Source organism: Chiloscyllium plagiosum, chromosome 9 (genome assembly GCF_004010195.1).
Source record: "Chiloscyllium plagiosum isolate BGI_BamShark_2017 chromosome 9, ASM401019v2, whole genome shotgun sequence".
In the NCBI taxonomy this organism is placed as follows: domain Eukaryota; kingdom Metazoa; phylum Chordata; class Chondrichthyes; order Orectolobiformes; family Hemiscylliidae; genus Chiloscyllium; species Chiloscyllium plagiosum.
This window is the reverse complement of record NC_057718.1, coordinates 57093058-57113645: the sequence shown is the minus strand read 5'-3', so window position 1 is coordinate 57113645 and position 20588 is coordinate 57093058. Positions and strand designations below refer to the sequence as shown.

Genomic DNA, 20588 nt, shown 5'->3' with positions numbered 1-20588 from the left:
GAATGACCTAACTTAATGCAGCAACATTTCTCCATGGATAAGCCAAAGTTTGATTCATATATCTTTTTTCTAACTATTATGTATTTCCTCATTCCTCGTTTCTGTGTTCCATATTATTATCTTTTTCTTGTATTTTATTAAACTCATTCCTTCCTTAACCCAAGAAAGACACAGTGGCTCAATAGTTAGCACTGCTGCTTCACAGGGACCCAGGTTCAATTCCAGCCTCGGGCAACTGTCTGTGTGGAGTTCGCACATGCTTGCCATGTCTTTGTTGGTTTCCTCTGGGTACTCCGGTTTCCTCCCACAGTCCAAAGACGTGCAAGTAAGGTGAATTGGCCAAGCTAAATTGCCCATAGTGTTCAGGTTAGGTGCATTAGTCAGGGTAAATGTAGAATAACAGGGTAGGGGAATGGGTCTGAATGGTTACTCTTCAGAGGGTCAGTGTGGACTTGTTGGGCCAAAGGAAAAAAAAAGGCTGGTTAGATTGGCTCTTTAGAAAGCATAACTACACTGGAACTGGATAAGCTATCCATGAGGAATGGACTCCCTGTGACCAACAAAGGTGAGAAGAGAACGAATAAAAAATATAGCCAGTTCAATCTACTCACCCAGGGGTATAATGATTTGTGGGTATTCTGTCAGAATCTTAATGAACTGAGGTTTCTCATCTGAGTGGGCAGTCATTACAATGTTTTTTTTATTCACTTATGTGATGTGGACATTATTGGCTGGTCAGCATTTATTGCCTATCCCTTGTTGCCCTAGATGGTGTTGAGCTGCCTTTTTGAACCACTGCAATCCATGTTCTGACAGTTTACCCACAATGCCGTAAAGGGAAGGATTACCCTCAAGGCTACAAAGTTGAGTTCAGACAAAAAAAAAACCCAAAACAGTTCGTACGCATCAGAATCTTCCCTGTTTCCCTCTTCCATCCTGGAACGTCAGAATCTTTCTTTACTGGGTGAATATTTCCTTAAATATTTACAGACTTGTGAATGTGTTCAGTTATTGACTTCCATAGTAGATAAGTAACAATGTTAGGATCCATCAAGCCAGGCTTTGTTCTGGGATCTGACAAATCCAGAGTTAAGATTAGCCTGCGATCACATACTTGGCTGGATGATGTGGTGTAGTGAAGGATTAGCCAATTGATGCATAATTTTTGTAACACAGATGTCATACAATGGAAAGCAAACGGCATTTCCAAATAGTATTGTTTCTGAATAGCATCTGCAAGCATAATGTTTAATTGTTTAATTGAGATCTGCTCTGTTTGCTGATTCTGAACATTTCAATATCCTGTTAAACTTCATTTCGCAAAGCTGGCAACGTCCGACAGTCAGGCGTTTAGTCCAGTTGTGAGGGTGTTTCATGATCAAAGCAATTTCTGTGAACTAATCAACAGAATAAAAAGTTGCTTATTCACACCAGCAGATATTTTGTGAAAATCATGCTTCAGTTCTCTGGGACAAGGGTTTTCTTAAAGGAGTAATCCTTTGCACAGAGCAAGAGAAAATGTATTTAATGAAAACCAAAATTATAATAATGAAAAAATGTGCCAATTACTTCATGTTCTTACCATCTTACAGAAAATGTGCATTTCACAAAATATCAGTCCTAGCAGTCAACGTATTACCTTGAAACATTTAGGCTGAGAATTTTAATCCAAATATGTGACTGAGAATTTGCTTCTTTACCTGAAATGATTCAGACTGTGCAAGTGGGGAATTGCAGGCTTCCAAAAACTGGTCCTCCTGGATCCCAACATCTTGAAGATAGCTCTCTAACAATTGTTCTACCTGAAGAATAAAATAAATTAAACATGCAAATTGAGGAATCCCCAAAAATAAACAACTGAAATTGCAAATTTGAAAATTTCAGACAAATTCAAAACAAATTATACTGAAAAGGCAGACAGTATTTTCCTTTTTTAAATTCATTCATAGGATGTGGGAATCACTGGCTGGATACTAAATGGTTTTTGCAGGCCATTTCAGAAGGGATTAAAATCAGCTCTTAGAAGAACATTTTAGAATTACTGCAGTGTGGAAACAGGCTATTTGACCCAAGAAGTCCACACCGACCCTCCAAACAGTATCCAACCCAGACCCATTCCCCTACCATATTACTATACATTTCCCCTGACTAATGCACCTAGCCTACACATCCCTGAACATTATGGGCAATTTAGCACGGTCAATTCACCTAAACTGCTCAACTTTGGACTGTGGGAGGAAACCAGAGCACCTGGAGGAAACCCATACAGACATGAGGAAAATGTGAACCTTCACACAGACAGCTTGACCAAAAGCGTCCTGGGACCAGATTCAAAGGTATAGCTTGCATCCCCAGAAGGGAATAAAGCATTCCTCCAGCCCTCACCTCTCTTACCATCATCACACTGACACGTACCCTATGCCCCACCCTTGTAACCTAATACCCTATTGCCCATTAATTCTCAAATCCCTATGCTAACTTATTTCCCACTTCCACCCGCTGCCCTTTTCCTCTTCAATGCCAATGTGTAAAAGAGATGGGCAGAAAGTGTGCTAGAGAGAGGGGGAGAGCACCAGGGAGAGAGGGAAGGTGTGAGAGTGCATGTATGGGATGATAACATTAACCCATAACCAATGGATCAGATCCAAACTCTGCAGTTCTGTAACATTCATTCACATGGTTGTGAACATTTAAACAACTCACAACTAACTGAAAATATATTACCATCTTTGATCATGGCAAAGCCCAGTACAACACCACAAAAGGCTGAAGCATTTGCATCCATACTCAGTCAGATGAGCCAAATAGATGATCAATCCCAGCTTCCTCTTTTTGAGATCCCTGACATCACAGTTACCAGTCTTCGATCATTTTTATAAATCTAACATGGATAGTGCAAAGGCTGTGGATCCTGACAATATTCTGGCATTGGTACTAAAAAGAGTTGTTCACCAATGCTAGCTGCACCCTAAATCACTCTGACCCAGTGCAGCTACAACTCTGGCATCTACCCAATAATGTGGAAAATTGCTCATTATGCCCTGTGAGAAAAAGACAAAGAATGTACCAGTAGTCAAGACTACATGCTTAAAAAAATAACAAAAGAAGCTGAAGGTTTTGCATCTGAATACATGAACTATTCACAACTAAATTGATAGCACATGCAGTACTGAATGAATATGGATCTGATATCCAGACATTTCGTTACCCTACTAGGTAACATCTTCAGTGAGCCTCAGGAGAAGCAATGCTGAAAATTCCTGCTTTCTATTTATATGTTTGGGTTTCTTTGGGTTGGTGATGTCATCTCCTGTGGTGAAGTCATTTCCTGTTCCTTTTCTCAGGGGGTGGTAGGTGGGGTCTAACTCGATATGTTTATTGATAGAGTTCATTGGAATGCCATGCTTATAGGAATTCTCGTGCGTGTCTTTGTTTGGCTTGTCCGAGGATGGATGTGTTGTCCCAGTCGAAATGGTGTCCTTCCTCATTAGTATGTGAGGATACTAGTGAGAGAGGGTCATGTCTTTTTGTGGCTAGTTGGTGTTCATGTATCCTGGTGGCTAGTTTTCTGCCTGTTTATCCAATGTTGTGTTTGTTACAGTCCTTGCACGGTATTTTGTAAATGACATTAGTTTTGTTCATTGTCTGTATAAGATCTTTCAAGTTCATTAGCTGCTGTTTTAGTGTGTTGGTAGGTTTGTGGGTTACCATGATGCCAAGGGGTCTGAGTAGTCTGGCAGTCATTTCCGAGATTTCTTTGGTGTAGGGGAGAGTGGCTAGGGTTTCTGGACGAGATTTGTCTGCTTGATCCAGCAACTTAACTATGGAGCTGTTCCAATTCCCATACTATCCCATAAACAATTGGCAAAAGGTAAATTCAAAAAACAGATCTTACAGGCAGGAGAGATTTCAGAGAGAAAAGTCAGTCAATGATCATTGACTGAAGTATGGAACCTTTTTTGACTGCAGCAGCTTCTGCTAGAGCTACCAGCAGCTGCTGCAAGTAAACCAAACTAGAAAAAACCTGAACTGAGAGAACTGGCCACTCCCCTGCCATTACTAAAGTAGACATTTTGGCAGAAAGAAAACCTAAGAACAAAATAACCTTGATAAAGTTACAGCACCGTCACATTTGGTATTGTGTAATGTGACAGGATTGATTAATAACCTCAATGCCAAGGCATCTCTTGGTTGAATTTCACATCTAGTTGACAGTGGAGAAGTGGTTTAACACTAGTATTTTAAACTTTTAAAAAAGGGCAATTATGTTGACATGAAAGCTGATATTAAGCTAGAGATAGGTCAGTAGAGAAGCAGTGACATTTTAAAGGATATTTCAGAGTAGTACATTCCTACTATAAAGAAAAATTCCAATGGTGATCCATTATCTATGGTTAACTAAACAGATTAGGGAGAGCATCAAAAAAAACAGATAATTGTACAAAGGTGAGTGGCATTTCAGATGATTAGTCGGAATACAATGAACAGCATTGTTAAACAGTGTTAAACAGAAGAAATAAACTGGAAAATAAGAGAAAGCTCGCTATCTGTTTTATGTTTCTAGCAACAGGTTCTTTGGATCTCTAGAAGGTAAAAACAGTTGGTTAATACCAAAAAATAAAGAAATGGAGGATGCGATCATGCTTCAATTTTCACTTTAGAGGTGCAAAAACATTGCAGCAATTCTTGTGAGCTAGGAGCTTAAAGGAAGCAAGGAACATGGTAAAATTATAATCACTGGGATGCAATACTGAGCAAATTCATAGAACTGTTGGTTGATAAGTCTGTAGTTCCTAGTGGACTTTATCCTGGAATCTTAAAAGAGGTGGTTAATCAAGTAATAGGTGTGTTGATGTTAATTTTCCAGTTGGTTTGATACTGATAAAATTTTCTTAGACTGGCAAGAAGGTTCATTTGACATCTGTCATGGGAAAGATGTTAGAATCAACATTAGAGTTTATAAATGAGCACTTATAAAAATTCAAGACAATCGAATCAGCATGGCTCTGCGAAAGAGAAATCAAGTTTAACCAATTCATTTGCAGTGGTTAGCAGGGAGCCGATTGATGTACTGCACTTGGATTTTAGCAAGGATTTGACAAGATGCCAGACAAAAAGTTCTTAGTGCTCAAAGTAGGAGCTCATGCTATTGGAGGTGACATCTTGGCAAGGATAAAAGTTTGACTGACTGTCAGAAAACAGACAGTATGCAATTTAAGCAAGAGATAGACAGATTTTTAATTAAGAATAGTCAAAAGGTTACGGAGACCGGGCAGGAAAGTGAATTTGAAGGTGACAAAAGATTAGCCATCATTCAAATGGTAGAGCAGACTCAGAAGGCTGAACTGCCGCCTACTGCCCCTAGTTCTTATGCTCATATGCGTAAACGGTTCTTTATTTGATCAGCAGGCTGTGGTGAGTTGGGTCTTGCAGGGATCTGTGCTGCACCCTCTATTTGATACTAAATACTCTCTCAATTATATAAATTGTATGTGGAATGAGCTGCCAGAGGAAGGGGTGGATGCAGGTACAGTTACAATGTTTAAAAGACATTTAGATAAGTAAATGAATAGGAAAGGTTTGGAGGGACATGGGCCAAATGGAGGCAGCTGGGACTAGTTTATTTTGGGAACATGATGGGCGCAGACTAGTTGGACCAAAGGGTCTGTTTCCATGCTGTATGACTCTATGACTTAGATGAGGAATCAGAGTAGCTAGATTTGTACATGATGCCAAGATAGTTATAAAGTATGTTATGGGGAAAACATAAGAAGGATGCAGATGGATTATAGATAGATTGAGTGAGTAGGTAGAAACCTACAGACGGAGTAGTATTATGTGAGAAAATTCAAAAAAAGTATTACTTAAATAGTGAAAACTTACAGAATTGAAAGGTGCAGAGGGATCTAGGTGTTCTAGTGCATGAGTTGTTAAAGGTTAGAATGCTTGCACAGCAAATAATTAAGAAGGCTAATGGAATACATCTTCTATTATGCATAAAACATAGAACGGTTTAGCACAGTACAAGCCCTTTGGACCTCGATGTTGTGCAAGCCTACTCGAAGATCAGGCAAACCTACATATCCTTTATTGTACTAACTTCCTTGTGCCTATCCAATAGTTGCTTAGATATCCCTAATGGGTCTGACTCTACTACTACCGCTGACAGTGCATTCCACACACCCACCATTCTCCGAGTAAAGAACTTACCTCTGAACATCTCCCCTAAACTTTCCCCCAATTACCTGAAAATTATGCCCGCTCATGATAGACATTTCCGCCATGGGAAAAAGTCTCTGGCTCTCCACTCTATCTCTGCCTCTCAATATCTTGTACACCTCTATCAAGTCACCTCTCATTCTTCTTCACTCCAATGAAAAAAACCCTAGTTCTCTCAATCTTTTTTCATAAGACATGTCCTCCAGTCCAGGCAGCACCCTGGTACATCTCCTCTGCACCCTCTCTAAAGCTTCCACATCTTTCCTATAACGAGGCGACCAGAACTAAACACAATATTCTAAGTGCGGTCTAATCAGGACTCTACAGAGTTGCAGCATAACCTCGCCGCTCTTAAACGCAATCCCCCTGCTAATGAAAACCAACACACTATATGCAACCTTAATAACCTTATCAACCTGGGGTGGCAATTTTGGGGGTTCTATGGACAGGGTTCCCAAGATCCCTCTATTCCTCCACACTGTCAAGAATCCTGCATTTCACCCTGTATTCTGCACTCAAATTCGACCTTACAAAGTAAATGACTTCACACCTTTCCAAGTTGAACTCCATCTGCCACTTCTCAGTCCAGTTCTGCATCCTGTTAATGTCAAGTTGTAACCTACAACAGCCCTCCACACTATCCACTGCTACACTAACCTTCGTGTCATTGGCAAACTTACTAACCCACCCTTCCACTTCCTCATCCAAGTCATTTATAAAAATTACAAACAGCAAAGTTCCCAGAACTGATCCCTGCAAACACCACTAGTCACCAAGCTCCAGACTGAATATGTTTCATCTACCATCACCTTCTGTCTTCTATGTCCCAGCCAATTCTGTATCCAGACTGACAGGTTTCCCTGTATCTCATGCTTCCCATATAGAGGAACTGAACATAAGAATAAGGATGTTATGCTTCAATTATGCAGGTTATTGGTGAGGCCATATCTTAAATACTATGTGCGGTTTTGATCGCCTTATTTAAAGAAGGATATAATGCTTTGAAGGCAGCTCAGAGGAAATTTACTAGATTGATAACTGAAATGAGTAGATTGTCTTTTGAGGAAAGATTGGATGGGAGGTGGGGCTTGTTTTCACTAGAATTCAACAGAGCAACAGATGATTTGATTAAGTTTATACAATCCTGAATGGTCTTGACAAGGTGATCGTGGAAAGGATTTTTAATCTTGTGGGTAAGTCCAAAACTGGAGAATTTACTTTAAAATCAGCAGTTCCCCATTTAGGCCAGAGGTAAGGGGATTTTAGTTTCTCAGGGGGTTTGCAACTTTGGAACTCTCTGCCTCAAAAAGCAGTGGGTTGTTGGTTGCTGAATAATAATTTTAAAATAGAGGTAAATAGATTCTTGTTAGGTGAGGGAATTTAAAGTTATGGAAGGCAGAAAGGAATGTGGAACCAATCAGCCATGACCTTACTGAACAGTGAAGCAGATTAGAAGGAACTACTAATTCATCAGCTCCTAAGTTTGCTCGCAACGACATTCTAGAGATTCATCTCAAATTCCTGGATACTTCAGGGCAATGTAATAGGGTTGGAATCCCAGGGAGTACAAAATGGAGGAATACAAAGTGGGAAAATCCGCCATATCTCCTTTGCAAATCTCCCCTTACCATACATCTAATATCTGTTGCTCTTCTCTCCTATTCGTTTGCTCCTTAACTTTGTAATGATAGTCTTGACTCTTGTCAAGCACCTGTCATTAAAATGAACTGTATTCATTGAAAAAGAAAGTCGACTCCTGGAAGACTTAAAGTGAATGCTTGATATTAGTGCTTATTCCATTTACCAATGATTAGCACTCAGGACTTGGTCTCAAAGGATAAAATCTTTGCAACAAATACTGGCTCTATGATCACATTTTATTTTCCCTTCAAAGCTTTTAGAGTGATTCCTATTTGCTGCATTGAGCAGAATAAAAAAGGTTTGATTTGATTTATTATCATCACATGTACCCAAGTACAATGAAATGTTTTGTTTGAGTGCAACCAAGGCAGTTCATAACATACAAAGATCACACAGTGACGAAACAGAGCAATGAATATGAAGTTACAGCTGTCCAAAAAGCAGGATCAACAGTAGATTTGAAATTTGAGCGGTCCATTTAGAAGTCCAAGAACAGCTTCTTCCCCAATGTTATTATACGCGTGCTTAAGCTTTTGTATCTTCTACCAGACGGAAGAGGTTGAAAGAGATTATAACCAGGGTGGGAGGGGTCTTTGATAATGTTGACTGCCTTCCGAGGCATCGAGAAGTGTAGATGGCATCAATGGATGGAAGGTTCGCTTGCATGATGGACTGGGCTGTGTTCACAATTCTCTGTAGTTTCTTACAGTCCTGGGCAGAGCAATTGCTGTACCAAGCCGTGATGCATCCATATAGAATGCTTTCTATGGTGCAACTACAAAAATTGGTGAGAGTCCTTATGGACATGTTGAATTTCCTTAGCCTCCTGAGAAAGAAGTGGCATTATTGTATCTCCTTGACCGTTGCATCAATGTCAGTAGTCCAGGACAGACTATTGGTGATCGTTACTCCTAAGAACTTGAGACTTTTGATAAAAACAACAAATACACTAAAAGAAGGCAAGCCACCAGTTGCTGATTCAGTCAGTCTAGACTTGTGCTCCACTGTTCTATCCTCCCCTGGTCTTGCCATACCCGAGCTGTGTTGCTTCCTTCTAATTGTCATAGTTCTACCAAATCCCACATTTCCATCAAGTATCTAGGAGCATGGCATGATCTCCTAGTGTGATAAGTGATGTCTCCCCTGCGTTCGCTTCTAGCCTTTGTTAATTGTAGAAATTTCCTGGGTTTTTTGGGAATGTCTCTTCCTTTCACATATTCAGATGCAATCATATGGGATGTAAGACAGGATTTCAGGGTGCTAGGGTGGAAGCTGAGAGCTAGAACAAACAAAGTTGTTACCTCTGGTTGTTAACCGTGCCAAGGGATAGTGAGTCAAGGAATAGGGAGAGATATCAGCTGAACATGTGGCTGCAAGGATGGTGCAGAAGGGAGGGTTTCAGGTACATGGATAATTGGGGCTCATTCTGGAGAAGGTGGGACATGTACAAACAGGACGGTCTTCATTTGAACCAGAGGGGTACTAATATCCTGGGTGGTAAATTTGCTGGTGCTAGTCGGGTGAGTTTAAACTAGCTCAGCAGGGGGATGGGAACCTGAAGTGTAGTTGCAGTGCACAGGAGGATGAGAGTAGGGAGGACAGAGACAGGATTTCAGGGTCACAGGAATGTGCTGGCAGACAGCAAACTGGTTTGAAGTGTGTCTATTTCAATGCCAGAAGTATCCGAAATAAGGTAGGTGAGCTAGCAGTTTGGATAGGTACCTGGGACTTCGATGTTGTGGCCATTTCGGAGACATGGAAAGGTGAGAAGTGGATGTTGCAGGTTCCAGGGTTTAGATCTTTCATTAAGAACAGGCAAGGTGGTAAAAGAGGGGGAGGCATGGCCTTGTTAGTCAAGGATACTATAATGGTGGCTGAGAGAACTTTTGACGAGGGCTCATCTACTGAGATAGTGTGGGCTGAGGTTAGAAACAGGAGAGGAGAGGTCACACTGCTTGGAGTTTTCTATAGACCTCCACAGAGTTCCAGGGAGGTGGAAGAGAGGATTGGCAAAATTATTCTGGGTAGGAGTGAAAGAAATAGGGTGGTCATTTTGGGGGACTTTAACTTCCCCAACATTGACTGGAAATGCCATAAATCCAGTACGTCAGATGGATCAGTTTTTGTCCAATGTGTACAGGAGGATTTCCTGACAGTATGTCGAAGGGCCAACAAGAGGAGAGGCCACCCTGGATCTGGTGCTTGGCAATGAACCAGGCCAGGTGTTCCATTTAGTTGTAGGTGATCACTTTGGAGAGAGTAACCATAATTCAGTTATGTTTAGTTTAGCGGTGGAAAGAGATAGGTACATGCCACAGGTTATCGATGGGGCAAGGGCAATTATAATGTGATTAGGCAAGAATTAGGAAGCAAAGAATGGGGTAGCAAAATGCAGGGGATGCAGACAATGGAAATGTGGAGCTGGTTTAAGGAACAGATATTGCGTGTCCTTGATAGGTATGTCTCTGTCAAGCAGGGAGGAAGTGATAAGGTAAGGGAACCGTGGTTTACTAAGAAATTGCATTTCTTGTTAAGCAGAAAAAGGAGGCTTATATGTTGATGAGGCAATGGAGAGTTACAGATCAGCTGGGAAGAATTTTAAGTGAGAGTTAAGAGAAGCAAAGAGAGGACGCGAGCAGTCTTTAGCGAACAGAATAAAGGAGAACCCTAAAGCTTTCTATAGGTATGTGAGGAATAAAAAGATGACTAAGGTAGGAATAGGGCCATCAAAGGCAGAAGTGGGAAGTTGAAAGTGGACCCTGTGGAGATCGGAAAGGTGCTAAGCAAACATTTCTCATCGGTTTTCACTCAGGAAAAGGAGAATATTGTAGAGGAGAGGAAGGAGGTATGAGATATTAGATTAGAAAGGATTGAGGTTACTTACGATCAGGTGTTTTCAATTCTAGAAGGAGTTAAGTAGACAAGTCCCCTGGGTCAGATGGGATTTATCTAAGGATTCTCTGGGAAGCTAGGGAGGAGATAGCAGAGCCTTTGGTTTGGATATTTAAGTCATCATTGTCAACAGGTTTAGTACCAGAGGACTGGAGGATTGCAAATGTTGTTCCCTTGTTCAAGCTCAGTGGTTAGCACTGCTGCCTCACAGCGCCAGGGACCCAGGTTCAATTCTCGCCTCGGGCAGCTGTCTGTGTAGAGTTTGCATGTTCTCCCAGTGTCTGCGTGGGTTTCCTCTGGGTGCTCGGGTTTCCTCCCACAATCCAAAGGATTGTTAGGTGAATTGACCATGCTAAATTGCCCATAGTGTTAGGTGCAGGGGTAAATTTAAGGGAATGGGTCTGGGTGGGTTGCTCTTCGGAGGGCGTGGGTTTCCTCTGGGTGCTCCGGTTTCCTCCCACAATCCAAAGCTGTGCATGTTAGGTGAATTGACCATGCTAAATTGCCCATAGTGTTAGGTGCAGGGGTAAATTTAAGGGAATGGGTCTGGGTGGGTTGCTCTTCGGAGGGTCAATGTGGACTTGTTGGGTTGAAGGGCCTGTTTCCACACTGTAGGGAATCTAAGAATCTAAGAAGAAAAAGAAGGGCAGTAGAGATGACCCAGGTAATTATAGACCAGTGAGCCTTACTTCTGTTGTAGGAAAGGTTTTGGAAAGGATTGTAAAAGATAAGATTTCTAATCATCTAGCAAGCAACAATTTGATTTCAGATAGTCAACATGGTTTCATCAAGGGCAGGTCGTGTCTCACAAGCCTCATTGAGTTTTTTGAGAAGGTGACCAAGCATGTAGATGAGGGTAGGGCAGTTGACGTGGTATACATGGACTTCAGTAAAGCCTTTGATCAGGTTACACATGGTTGGCTGTTGGAGAAAGTGCAGAGGCATGGAATTGAGGGTGATTTAGTAGTTTGGATTAGAAACTGGCTTTCTGAAAGAAGGCAGCAAATGGTGGTTGATGGAAAATATTCAGCCTTGAGTCCAGTTACTAGTGCTGTGCCACAAGAATCTGTTTTGGGACCACTGCTGTTTGTCATTTTTATAAACGACTAGACACAGGCATAGGTGGATGGATTAGTAAATTTACAGACCTCAAAAGTTGGTGGATTAGTGGACAATTTGGAAGAATGTTACAGGTTGCAGGGGGACTTGGATAAACTGCGGAATTGGGCTGAGGTGGCAAATGAAGTTCAACGCAGCTAAATGTGAGGTGATGCGCTTTGGGAAGAATAACAGGAAGGAAGAGCACTGGGTCAATGGAAAGATTCTTGGTAGCGTGGATGTGCAGAGGAATCTTAGAGTCCATGTACGTAGATCCATGAAAGTTGCCACCCAGGTTGATAGTGCTGTTAAGAAGGCATACAGTGTTCACTCATAGAGGGATTGCGTTCTGGAGCAGCAATATCATGCTGCAACTATACAAAACACTAGTGCGGCCATACTTGGAATATTGTGTACAGTCCTAGTCGCCATTTTTCGGGAAGGATGTGGAAGCATTGGAAAAGGTGCAGAGGAGATTTACCAGGATGTTGCCTAGTCTGGAGGGAAGGTCTTATGAGGAAAGGCTGAGAGACTTAGTCTGTTCTCATTGGAAAGAAGAGGGCTAAGAGTGGATTTGATAGAGGCATACAAGATGACCAGAGGATTAGATAGGGTAGACAGTGAAAGTCTTTTTCCTAGGATGATAATGTCAGCTTGTACGAGTGGGCATAACTACAAATTGAGGTGTGATAGATTTAAGACAGACATCAGAGGCAGGTTCTTTACGCAGAGAGTGGTAAGGGCGTGGAATGCCCTTCCTGCTAATGTAGTCAACTCAGCCACATGAGGGAAGTTTAAACAATCCTTAGATAAGCACATGGATGATGAGAGGATAGCGTAGGGGGATGAGCTGAGAATAGTTCACGGGTCGGCGCAACATCGAGAGCCAAAGGGCCTGTTCTGCGCTGTATTGTTCTATTTTTTTATGTTCCATATTCAAGGGAGACAACGGTCAAAACAAAATTAAAGTTTAGAATTCCATTATTCAAAATTCAGAACTCCATCAAACAGCAGAAATTTCTCATCGCTGGTATTCCTTAAAGGTCTCCATGTGACTAGTGGACACAATTGATCTGTTGCTTAAGGCACAAGACTATTAGTAAACATACCACCATGGATGCATATTCTCATAATAAGTAGTTCCCATTTCTATATGAATTATAAGGAAATTATAAATTTACTGTGAGAAGACAACCTGATTCCTATGCCTTCAAAATACACATTATACCAAACAATTTAGTTGATCATAACACAGAAGGGCCTAGGATTGCCATCTAAACTAGAACAAAGATAGCTGGAACATGAATCCAGTGAAGGTAGTTGTACAATATAAATAGACCTAGGTTGGTAATTATTACATAACAATTGGTGAATTAAGAATATTAGAATGGAAAGATATAGTAAATTACAAAACAATTACAATACACAGCAGCGAAGTACCACGAATATCAGTCAACTGAAATAAATATTCAAACATCTTTATTTTTAGAGAGAAATTAAAGACATTTCTTTAAAAAAACTTAATGGTGCAGATCTTCATTGAATCAGGATAACTCAGCAGACATTCAAAAATGGTTTGGCGTGACTTGAATGAGGAAACCCCAAGTCCATTTCCAGCAGATACCAGGTGGGAGACAGAGACAGGGCAAGAAAGAAATGGCGCAGTCACAAAATACTAATCTACAGTACCTATTTTTGAAATTAGTCTATGCAAACAAACCCAACATTTGCTCTTCCGATAGCCTTAATCTGCAATGTAGGATCCAGAAGTTTATGATGGAGACACAACTGCTCCTGAAGGCTTAAGTTAAATTGTCTGCAGAGACCACCAACCTAAAAATCTGAGAAGTGTGAAAGAAGAAGTCAGATCTATGTGAACTTTCTAGGATTCTTTGGTGCATTGGCAGGATATGCTGTCAGGCTCACTGGAAGAAGAATGTTTCAAAGGAAGGAAGTTTAAAAAAACTACAGGTGCTGAAGTCTCCCACATATGGGCAAAAGAGGAAGGGCAGCAGAATCATTATGTGACCAAAGCCAGTATACCCTGGCAGAAGAATCAAAGCACGCAGTCAGGAAGAGAAAGAGGAGATATTACCCTGAATGACGGGTGTACCTTTGCCAAAAAAGTTGCTTCAACCATGACGGACAGAAAGTGAAAATGAAGGTTGTGAGGTAAAATAGAAATAATTAGAGATATTAGAATCGGTGGAGGAAGACATTGCACCTTGATTAACTGATCTCCATACTCCACCTGTTGCACTCAAAGTCACCATGGCCCTCAATTTCTATGCAACCAACTTCCTCAATGATGTACTCTTTGGTTGGTGAGACCTACACTAGCTCTTGCTGCCTCAGCCTCAGAAAAATGGCTGGCTATTGGGATAAAGGATACCCATTAAGAAAGGGGCTGTTTACTTCCTTGTGGCAACCAGCAAAAAAGTTGCAACGTCACTACAACATTAGCCACTTACAGACAAGGACCGATATCAAGTCAGTATTGGTGTTGAAAATGCAGTGAGCAACACTCTAGAACTCAGTAGAAAGAGTTTTGAGCATGGTGGTAACTTGATGCACAATATGACAGAGCAGAGAGATATTCAAACGGAGGGTCCAGATGCTGCCAAAGGAGCCACCTTATCAGATAATGAGATGACAAAGGGCAGCCTGTCACCTCAGATAGAGATGCCACCAAAATAAAAAGAGGGAGACCTCCTTGGGAATAGGTCCAGGTGTTAATGGTGTGATCTACATAGAACTTTATCATCATGAATACAGAGGCAGTTCACCTAAGCAAATTTGTTAACCTCACAGCATTAAGTGCTTGGGGAGTTCCTGACCAGGTAAGTGTCCATTTACATAAGCATCGCTTCTCCAAGAGATGCTTAATCCCAACAAGACAAAATGCCAATACCTAACTTTGTCATTCATTTGCATCCCTGTGGCTGAATCAGGCACCATCAGTACTTTAGGTTTCATCAGTATCGAGAGACTAACTTTGTGACGCCCTTTAAAATGGAGGCCTGCACTTCTAAGTTGGAGGCTAGCAATTAACCAGACACAATTTCAACTCATCTCTCGCCAGGTGAAGAACACATGTCAGCAGTGTAATGCAAGACTCTGCATATGTAAGCATGAGAGTTAGGCTAAGAGAACAGCAGCAACTTGATATTGTTCAGGACAAAATAATGTACTTCTTTAATAGGAAATTATTGTACAAATCCAGAAACTTCTTAAAAATAATAGGGAGGTCAAGGGTGAGGTGTCACTTGTGCAAAGCAAATAGTGAAGTGATGGAAGGAGGAGAAAGTGAGGACTGCAGATGCTGGAGATCAGAGCTGAAAATGTGTTGCTGGAAAAGCACAGCAGGTCAGGCAGCATCCAAGGAGCAGGAGAATCGACATTTCGGGCATGAGCCTGAAGAAGTGAAGTGATGGAAGTCAATCAGCCAATTCTAGAGATTCATAAACTCATGGTATGTCCCTTAGCCATCTGAACTTGCAGATCAATTATTTTTTCACCAGGATCTGTTGCATTGTCTTTTAACACAGAAAAATATTCAAAGATATTGCATGATGTGCTATTAGAAATAGATTTATGTCAAGCTAAAACCAAAGAAGTGTTAAAAGGCGAGATTAAATCTTGAATAAATAAGTGGATTTTAAGACAGGTATCACGGGAACAGAACTTGAAAGGCAGATGCGCTCACCAAGAAATTCCAAAACATGCCTGAGTGAAATCTAAACATTTTAGGTGGCTCAAGAATGTTCACCAATTGTCAGGCGGGAGAGCCTACAGGCCAGCATCAAGTATCAAAAAACAGATCAGCACATAACCATCAGAAGTTCTGGAGATTCACACTCATGAACTGTCTTATAGACCCCTAAGTTTACCAGCTGATGCACACATTTAAAAAAGCAATGGCAGTTAGCATGCCATTAATTTTCCAGCAAATGACGTAGCATATTCTAATTGTGTGAAATGGACTTGAATTATAGATTGTCGCTGGAAGATTGACACTGTGCAGCATCTTTCATTTGATCATTTAAAACTGATTTTTAAGAAAATACCATTTTCAACAAGACATACAAGTATTTTTATTGTAAATTTAATGGAAATTCCACAGCACAAAACTTGCAAAGTTGTTTAATTCTTACATTTTGGCAAAAGAAATTGGATACCAATAAAAAGTGAACGTATCCTTTATACCCATTAACCCAAGGCTGATGTGATTACTCCTCATTTCCATCTATCCCAATTAAACTTTCACCTCCTTAATAATCAAAAATCTATCCACCTCAGCCTTAAACATATTAAAATACTATCTTCCGTCACATTTTGAGGAAGAGCATTCCAAAGATTCATGACCCCCTGTGAGAAAGAAAATGATCATTTTCTCAGTTTTAATTGGAAACCCCTTATTTTGAAACAGTGATGCACAGTTCTAGACTTTCCCACAAGAGAACACATCCTTTCCACACCACCTTATCAAGACCTCTCAGGATCTTATCTGTTTCAACAAAGCTGCCTCATACTATTTTAAACTCCAGCAAATACAAACCTAGCCTGAACAACCTTTCCTCATTAGACAACCTATCCATTCCACAATTAGAAAATGCTACATCATTTGCTGATGGTACATGCTAGCTAACTTCCTCTGAACTGATTCCAAAGTATTTACATCCTTAACTAAAAAAGCCAACACTGTACACAGTATTTCAGATTTGATCTCATCAATGCCCTACGTATCTGAAGCATAACCTCCCTATTTTTGTATTCAATTCCCCTCACAGTGACACATTATTTTCTATCTTAATTACTTGCTGTATCTGCAGACCTTTTGCAATTTGTGCACTAGGCCACCCAGATTCCTCTACATCTCAGAGCTCTGCAATTTCTCGCCATTTACATAAAATGTTTCTTTTATATTCTTCTTTGCAAGTTCACATTTTTCCAGATTTACTCCATTTAAGACCCTGGATAGAGGGTCCAATATCTGGGGTACGAGGGTCCTGTGTTTCAGTAGGGAATGGAGCTGTGGTCCTCTGGTCCAAGGATGGCTGCTGTACTTGGGACAGGGCAGGGTCACTATGTATGAGTTAGGGCGGAGCTGATGTATGCAGGTCAGGAGCCAGGATAGAGCAATTGTTAGACACTGGAGGTTGGAGGTAAAAACAATAACTGCAGATGCTGGAAACCAGATTTAAGAGTTTTAATTCAGAGTGCAAATGATTATTCTTTTAGATGATTCAAACCAGTGTCAATATTTGACATGTGAACTGAAGAAGGGCTTATGCCCGAAACGTCGATTCTCCTGTTCCCTCGATGCTGCCTGACCTGCTGCGCTTTTCCAGCAACACATTTTCAGCGATGTGAAACTAGGGCAATCCACGCCAATAATCTCAATTGAAATTGTTTTGAAGGCATCTACTTTGAAAATGTTAAGTTTAACAGCACACTGTCAAAAAGTGTCATGCTGGAAAAGCACAGCTGCTCAGTCAGCACCTGAGGAACAGGAGAATCGACATTTTGAGCATAAGCTCTTCATCACACTGGCCAAGAAGCGGTCAATCAATCAATACTTGACATTGGTACACATCAAAAGAAAGAGGGAAACCATTGGACACAAGGATAATTGCACCATTCAGTTATTTATGGCTTTAGTAGGTTCACAGTAATAGCTGTGTTCACTAAGAAGGTGGTATTTGCTTGAAAAAAGTTTATTCATTTATTATTAACCTGCATATAACTTAATCTGCCTTTTTAATGGTAGCTGTCATTTTTGAAAGACTATGAAATAAGTGTCAAAGCAGTTCAGTTCTTTTTCCATATTGCAACATCACAAGTAGCTGATGATTTCAATTTTCTAGCAATACAGATAACTCTGCATTATTGACATTTAGGTTGAATTTTTATTATTGTGGTGAGGAAGTATGATTCGAAGTAGCCTGAAATCAGAAGTTCTGCTCCTGAATATGACATTTCACATTTTCTTGGCGACAGCGATGGAATCAGGCTGGGAATTGCGCATGTAAAGCATATGGTTGGGTTTATGACTCATGTGGATAGAAGATTGTTTTCTGCTGGCCAAGCAGACGGGTTATAAAACTGGTCATTGTCTGATTGACAAGATGTAATGAATGGAAGTCCTTGCTGGGCCTCAACTTCTTAAAATTTATCTCAATACTTAGATGAGGGAAGGGAAGGCATGGTGGCAAAGTTTTCTGACGATACCAAAACAGGTAAGAAAGTATGTTGTGATGAAGAAGAGGTGACTCATTGAAGTGTAATATATCCTGACTGGCCTTGACAAAATGGATGTAGGGATTATGAGACTTGTGGGTAAGTTCAGAATGAGGAGTCATATTTTAAAATTAGGCACCTCTCTTTTAGGGCAGAGTTAAGGAGAAGTTTTTCTGTCAAAAGGTCGTGTCAATTTAGAACTCTCAGCCTCAAAGCAGTGGAGAAAAGATTATTTACTATTGTTTTTAAGGCAGAGATAGATTTATTCCTTTATCTAACAAGCATTTCAGGCTGTTGGAGTAATATGGTAATTTGAAATTCAAAACACAAACAAATCAGCCATGATCTTATTAAACTTTGGAGAAGACTTAAGTTGAGAAGGCTTAAATTATCTCCTTCTGCCCCTATTTCATACATTTGTATGCAAGTTTTATGGCGGCAGCTGACCACTGAATTAGGATTTTAGCAATACTATGGCAGGGAACCTGGAACGTGCACATAGAGCTGTGAAGAGCATGTCTAAATTTTGTGGGTTTGATTGGATAGCCAAATAAAGACCCCTATGGATGTGGTCCTGAGACAACTTTGCAGAAGGTGTCTGGTATACTTTGCAGTGACAGGGTACTCTTTCTGGGGAATTAAGGTACACTTAAAGGGTTGGGTAACTTTGTGGGGGAGGACATTTGGTGTCTAATGGATTATTAATAGTAGAGAAGATTGTACTGTAAAATGTGTGTAAACGCCTGTTAGATGTGTCAAGGGCTGTTGAGAAGTATGAGAACTGAGTGAGAAGAAGTAAAAAAGTAAATTTTATAAATGAGAAATATTTTTCTCAATGTAGTCTGCATTATGGAATTTTAATATATAGAACTTTTTTTTTCTTTTGTGTGCACTGGTACAAATGGATGCTGGCTGATTTGCCATGGTGAAGGGGAAAGGATAGTAGGAAAAAACATGCATTGGCTTGAGTAGACAGTAAGTTAGAATAGGGGATATGAGGCAGTTTGTGGGATGAGTAGAGGAGGATAGGATGATGTAGGTGGTTTGAGTTGCCATAGAAAATGGGTAGACGGGTAGCAAGGATATTAAGCATTATGAAAATGGATAGAAAGCATTAAGTTGGCATTGATCAATATGGGGCCTGTTTGGAGGCAATGGGGATGTAGTGCAGAGTGCAGAAGAATTTTTTTCTGTTTTATTCTTTTTATGTAATTTTTGGATATAGTGTTGGAGTCCGCAGGTAGACTTTCTGCCTAATCCACCTTGAAATCTTGCAGTCCCCTCAATTTTTGCCTGGTTTCTAACCCCAACTTCTAACCCCAACAAATGCAACACTCCAATTTTGAGGTCAGTCTGGACCTCAAAAACAAGACAGAGTATTCTGTCTTTCTTAAACTTAATATCACTCAAGAAAAGTTAAATAATTATAAATGTGCTCTAATTCATGGCAAATTAAATTAAACCATTGACTTACCACTGACACCCCACAACTAAATTCCCCACCAATTCTTGACATTCCTCGATCTCTGACACTCACCAGCCTCAACCCGACACTACTATATCGCTTTACACTGATCACCCAAACCTCCTGCTCTCCCTGACCTGGCAGGATCCACCCCTCTGATTCAACATCATAGGACCTGACACTCCACAAACTCCAAACCAAAAAGCCACTCCCAAATCTGACCTAACACTCCCAGTCAAACTTCATACCCATCCATTTAATTTGGATCACAGGCACCTTGTCCATTTAGTCTCTAAAGCCTCCTTTCAATTTAGCACCCTATCCTCTTACCCTCCTGCACCTTAGCCTCTCCCACCCACCTCCAACCCTAACCCTCACTTAACTTACATACTTGCCTTTTTACAGTAGCATTCAAAGTGTCTGCTGGGCATTTAAATTCTACGAATATGGGCACTCAGTGCTGTAAAAGCATGTGTGATTTTATGCGATTTATCTCCTGTGCTGGATTTGGGAATACTTGGACAGGTTGTAATAGAAGGCCTTTATTTAGAAATCTCCAGTCCAGAAATTATCAAAATGTAAGAGTTTTTTGTTTAATCTGATCAACATCAGAAATAAAATTTCTGACCCTGATTAGGGATTTTGGGCCACGACTCACAACTTTTGATGATTTATTGGTATCTAGTAATTTTCTTGTTACCTTTTGATGCTAAGAATGATGCAGCAGGGCTCAGTGCTGGAACTTCAAATGTTTTATTACTTAAATAAATTACTTGATGAAAGGCCTGAAGATATGGTTGCTGAATTTACTGATGATGCAAAAATAGATAGGAGGGTAAGTTATGAAGAGCACTTTCAGATATTAAAGAGGAATATAGATGGGTTAAGTGAGTGGGCAAAGATTTGGGAAATGGAATTAGGGGAAGGATGGAAATCCACAAGTGCTACTGGCTTGGGCACTTCACCCACGCACAGCAGGTCCACTGCCCAGTCTCCAACCTCCTGTTTCTGGATCAGTGGTGCTGGAAGAGCA

The 20588-nt window shown here is 40.6% G+C and overlaps 1 protein-coding gene across 9 annotated transcripts in view; it reads right to left on the bottom strand.

Annotated features, from left to right (window-relative positions):
- Window positions 1-20588, bottom strand: part of cfap36 (cilia and flagella associated protein 36) — a 151706-nt gene that overhangs the window by 124788 nt on the left and 6330 nt on the right. For 8 of the 9 annotated variants that reach the window (XR_006312539.1, XM_043696015.1, XM_043696013.1 and 5 more), the window contains exon 3: window positions 1701-1802. The exons of the other annotated variant lie outside the window; for it this stretch is intronic. Coding sequence is in view for 7 of the 8 variants with exons in the window: in XM_043696015.1 (XP_043551950.1) it covers window positions 1701-1802 (102 nt within the window). In the remaining variant the exon portion in view is untranslated. The remainder of the gene's footprint in view (window positions 1-1700; window positions 1803-20588) is intronic. 9 annotated transcript variants of the gene reach the window in all.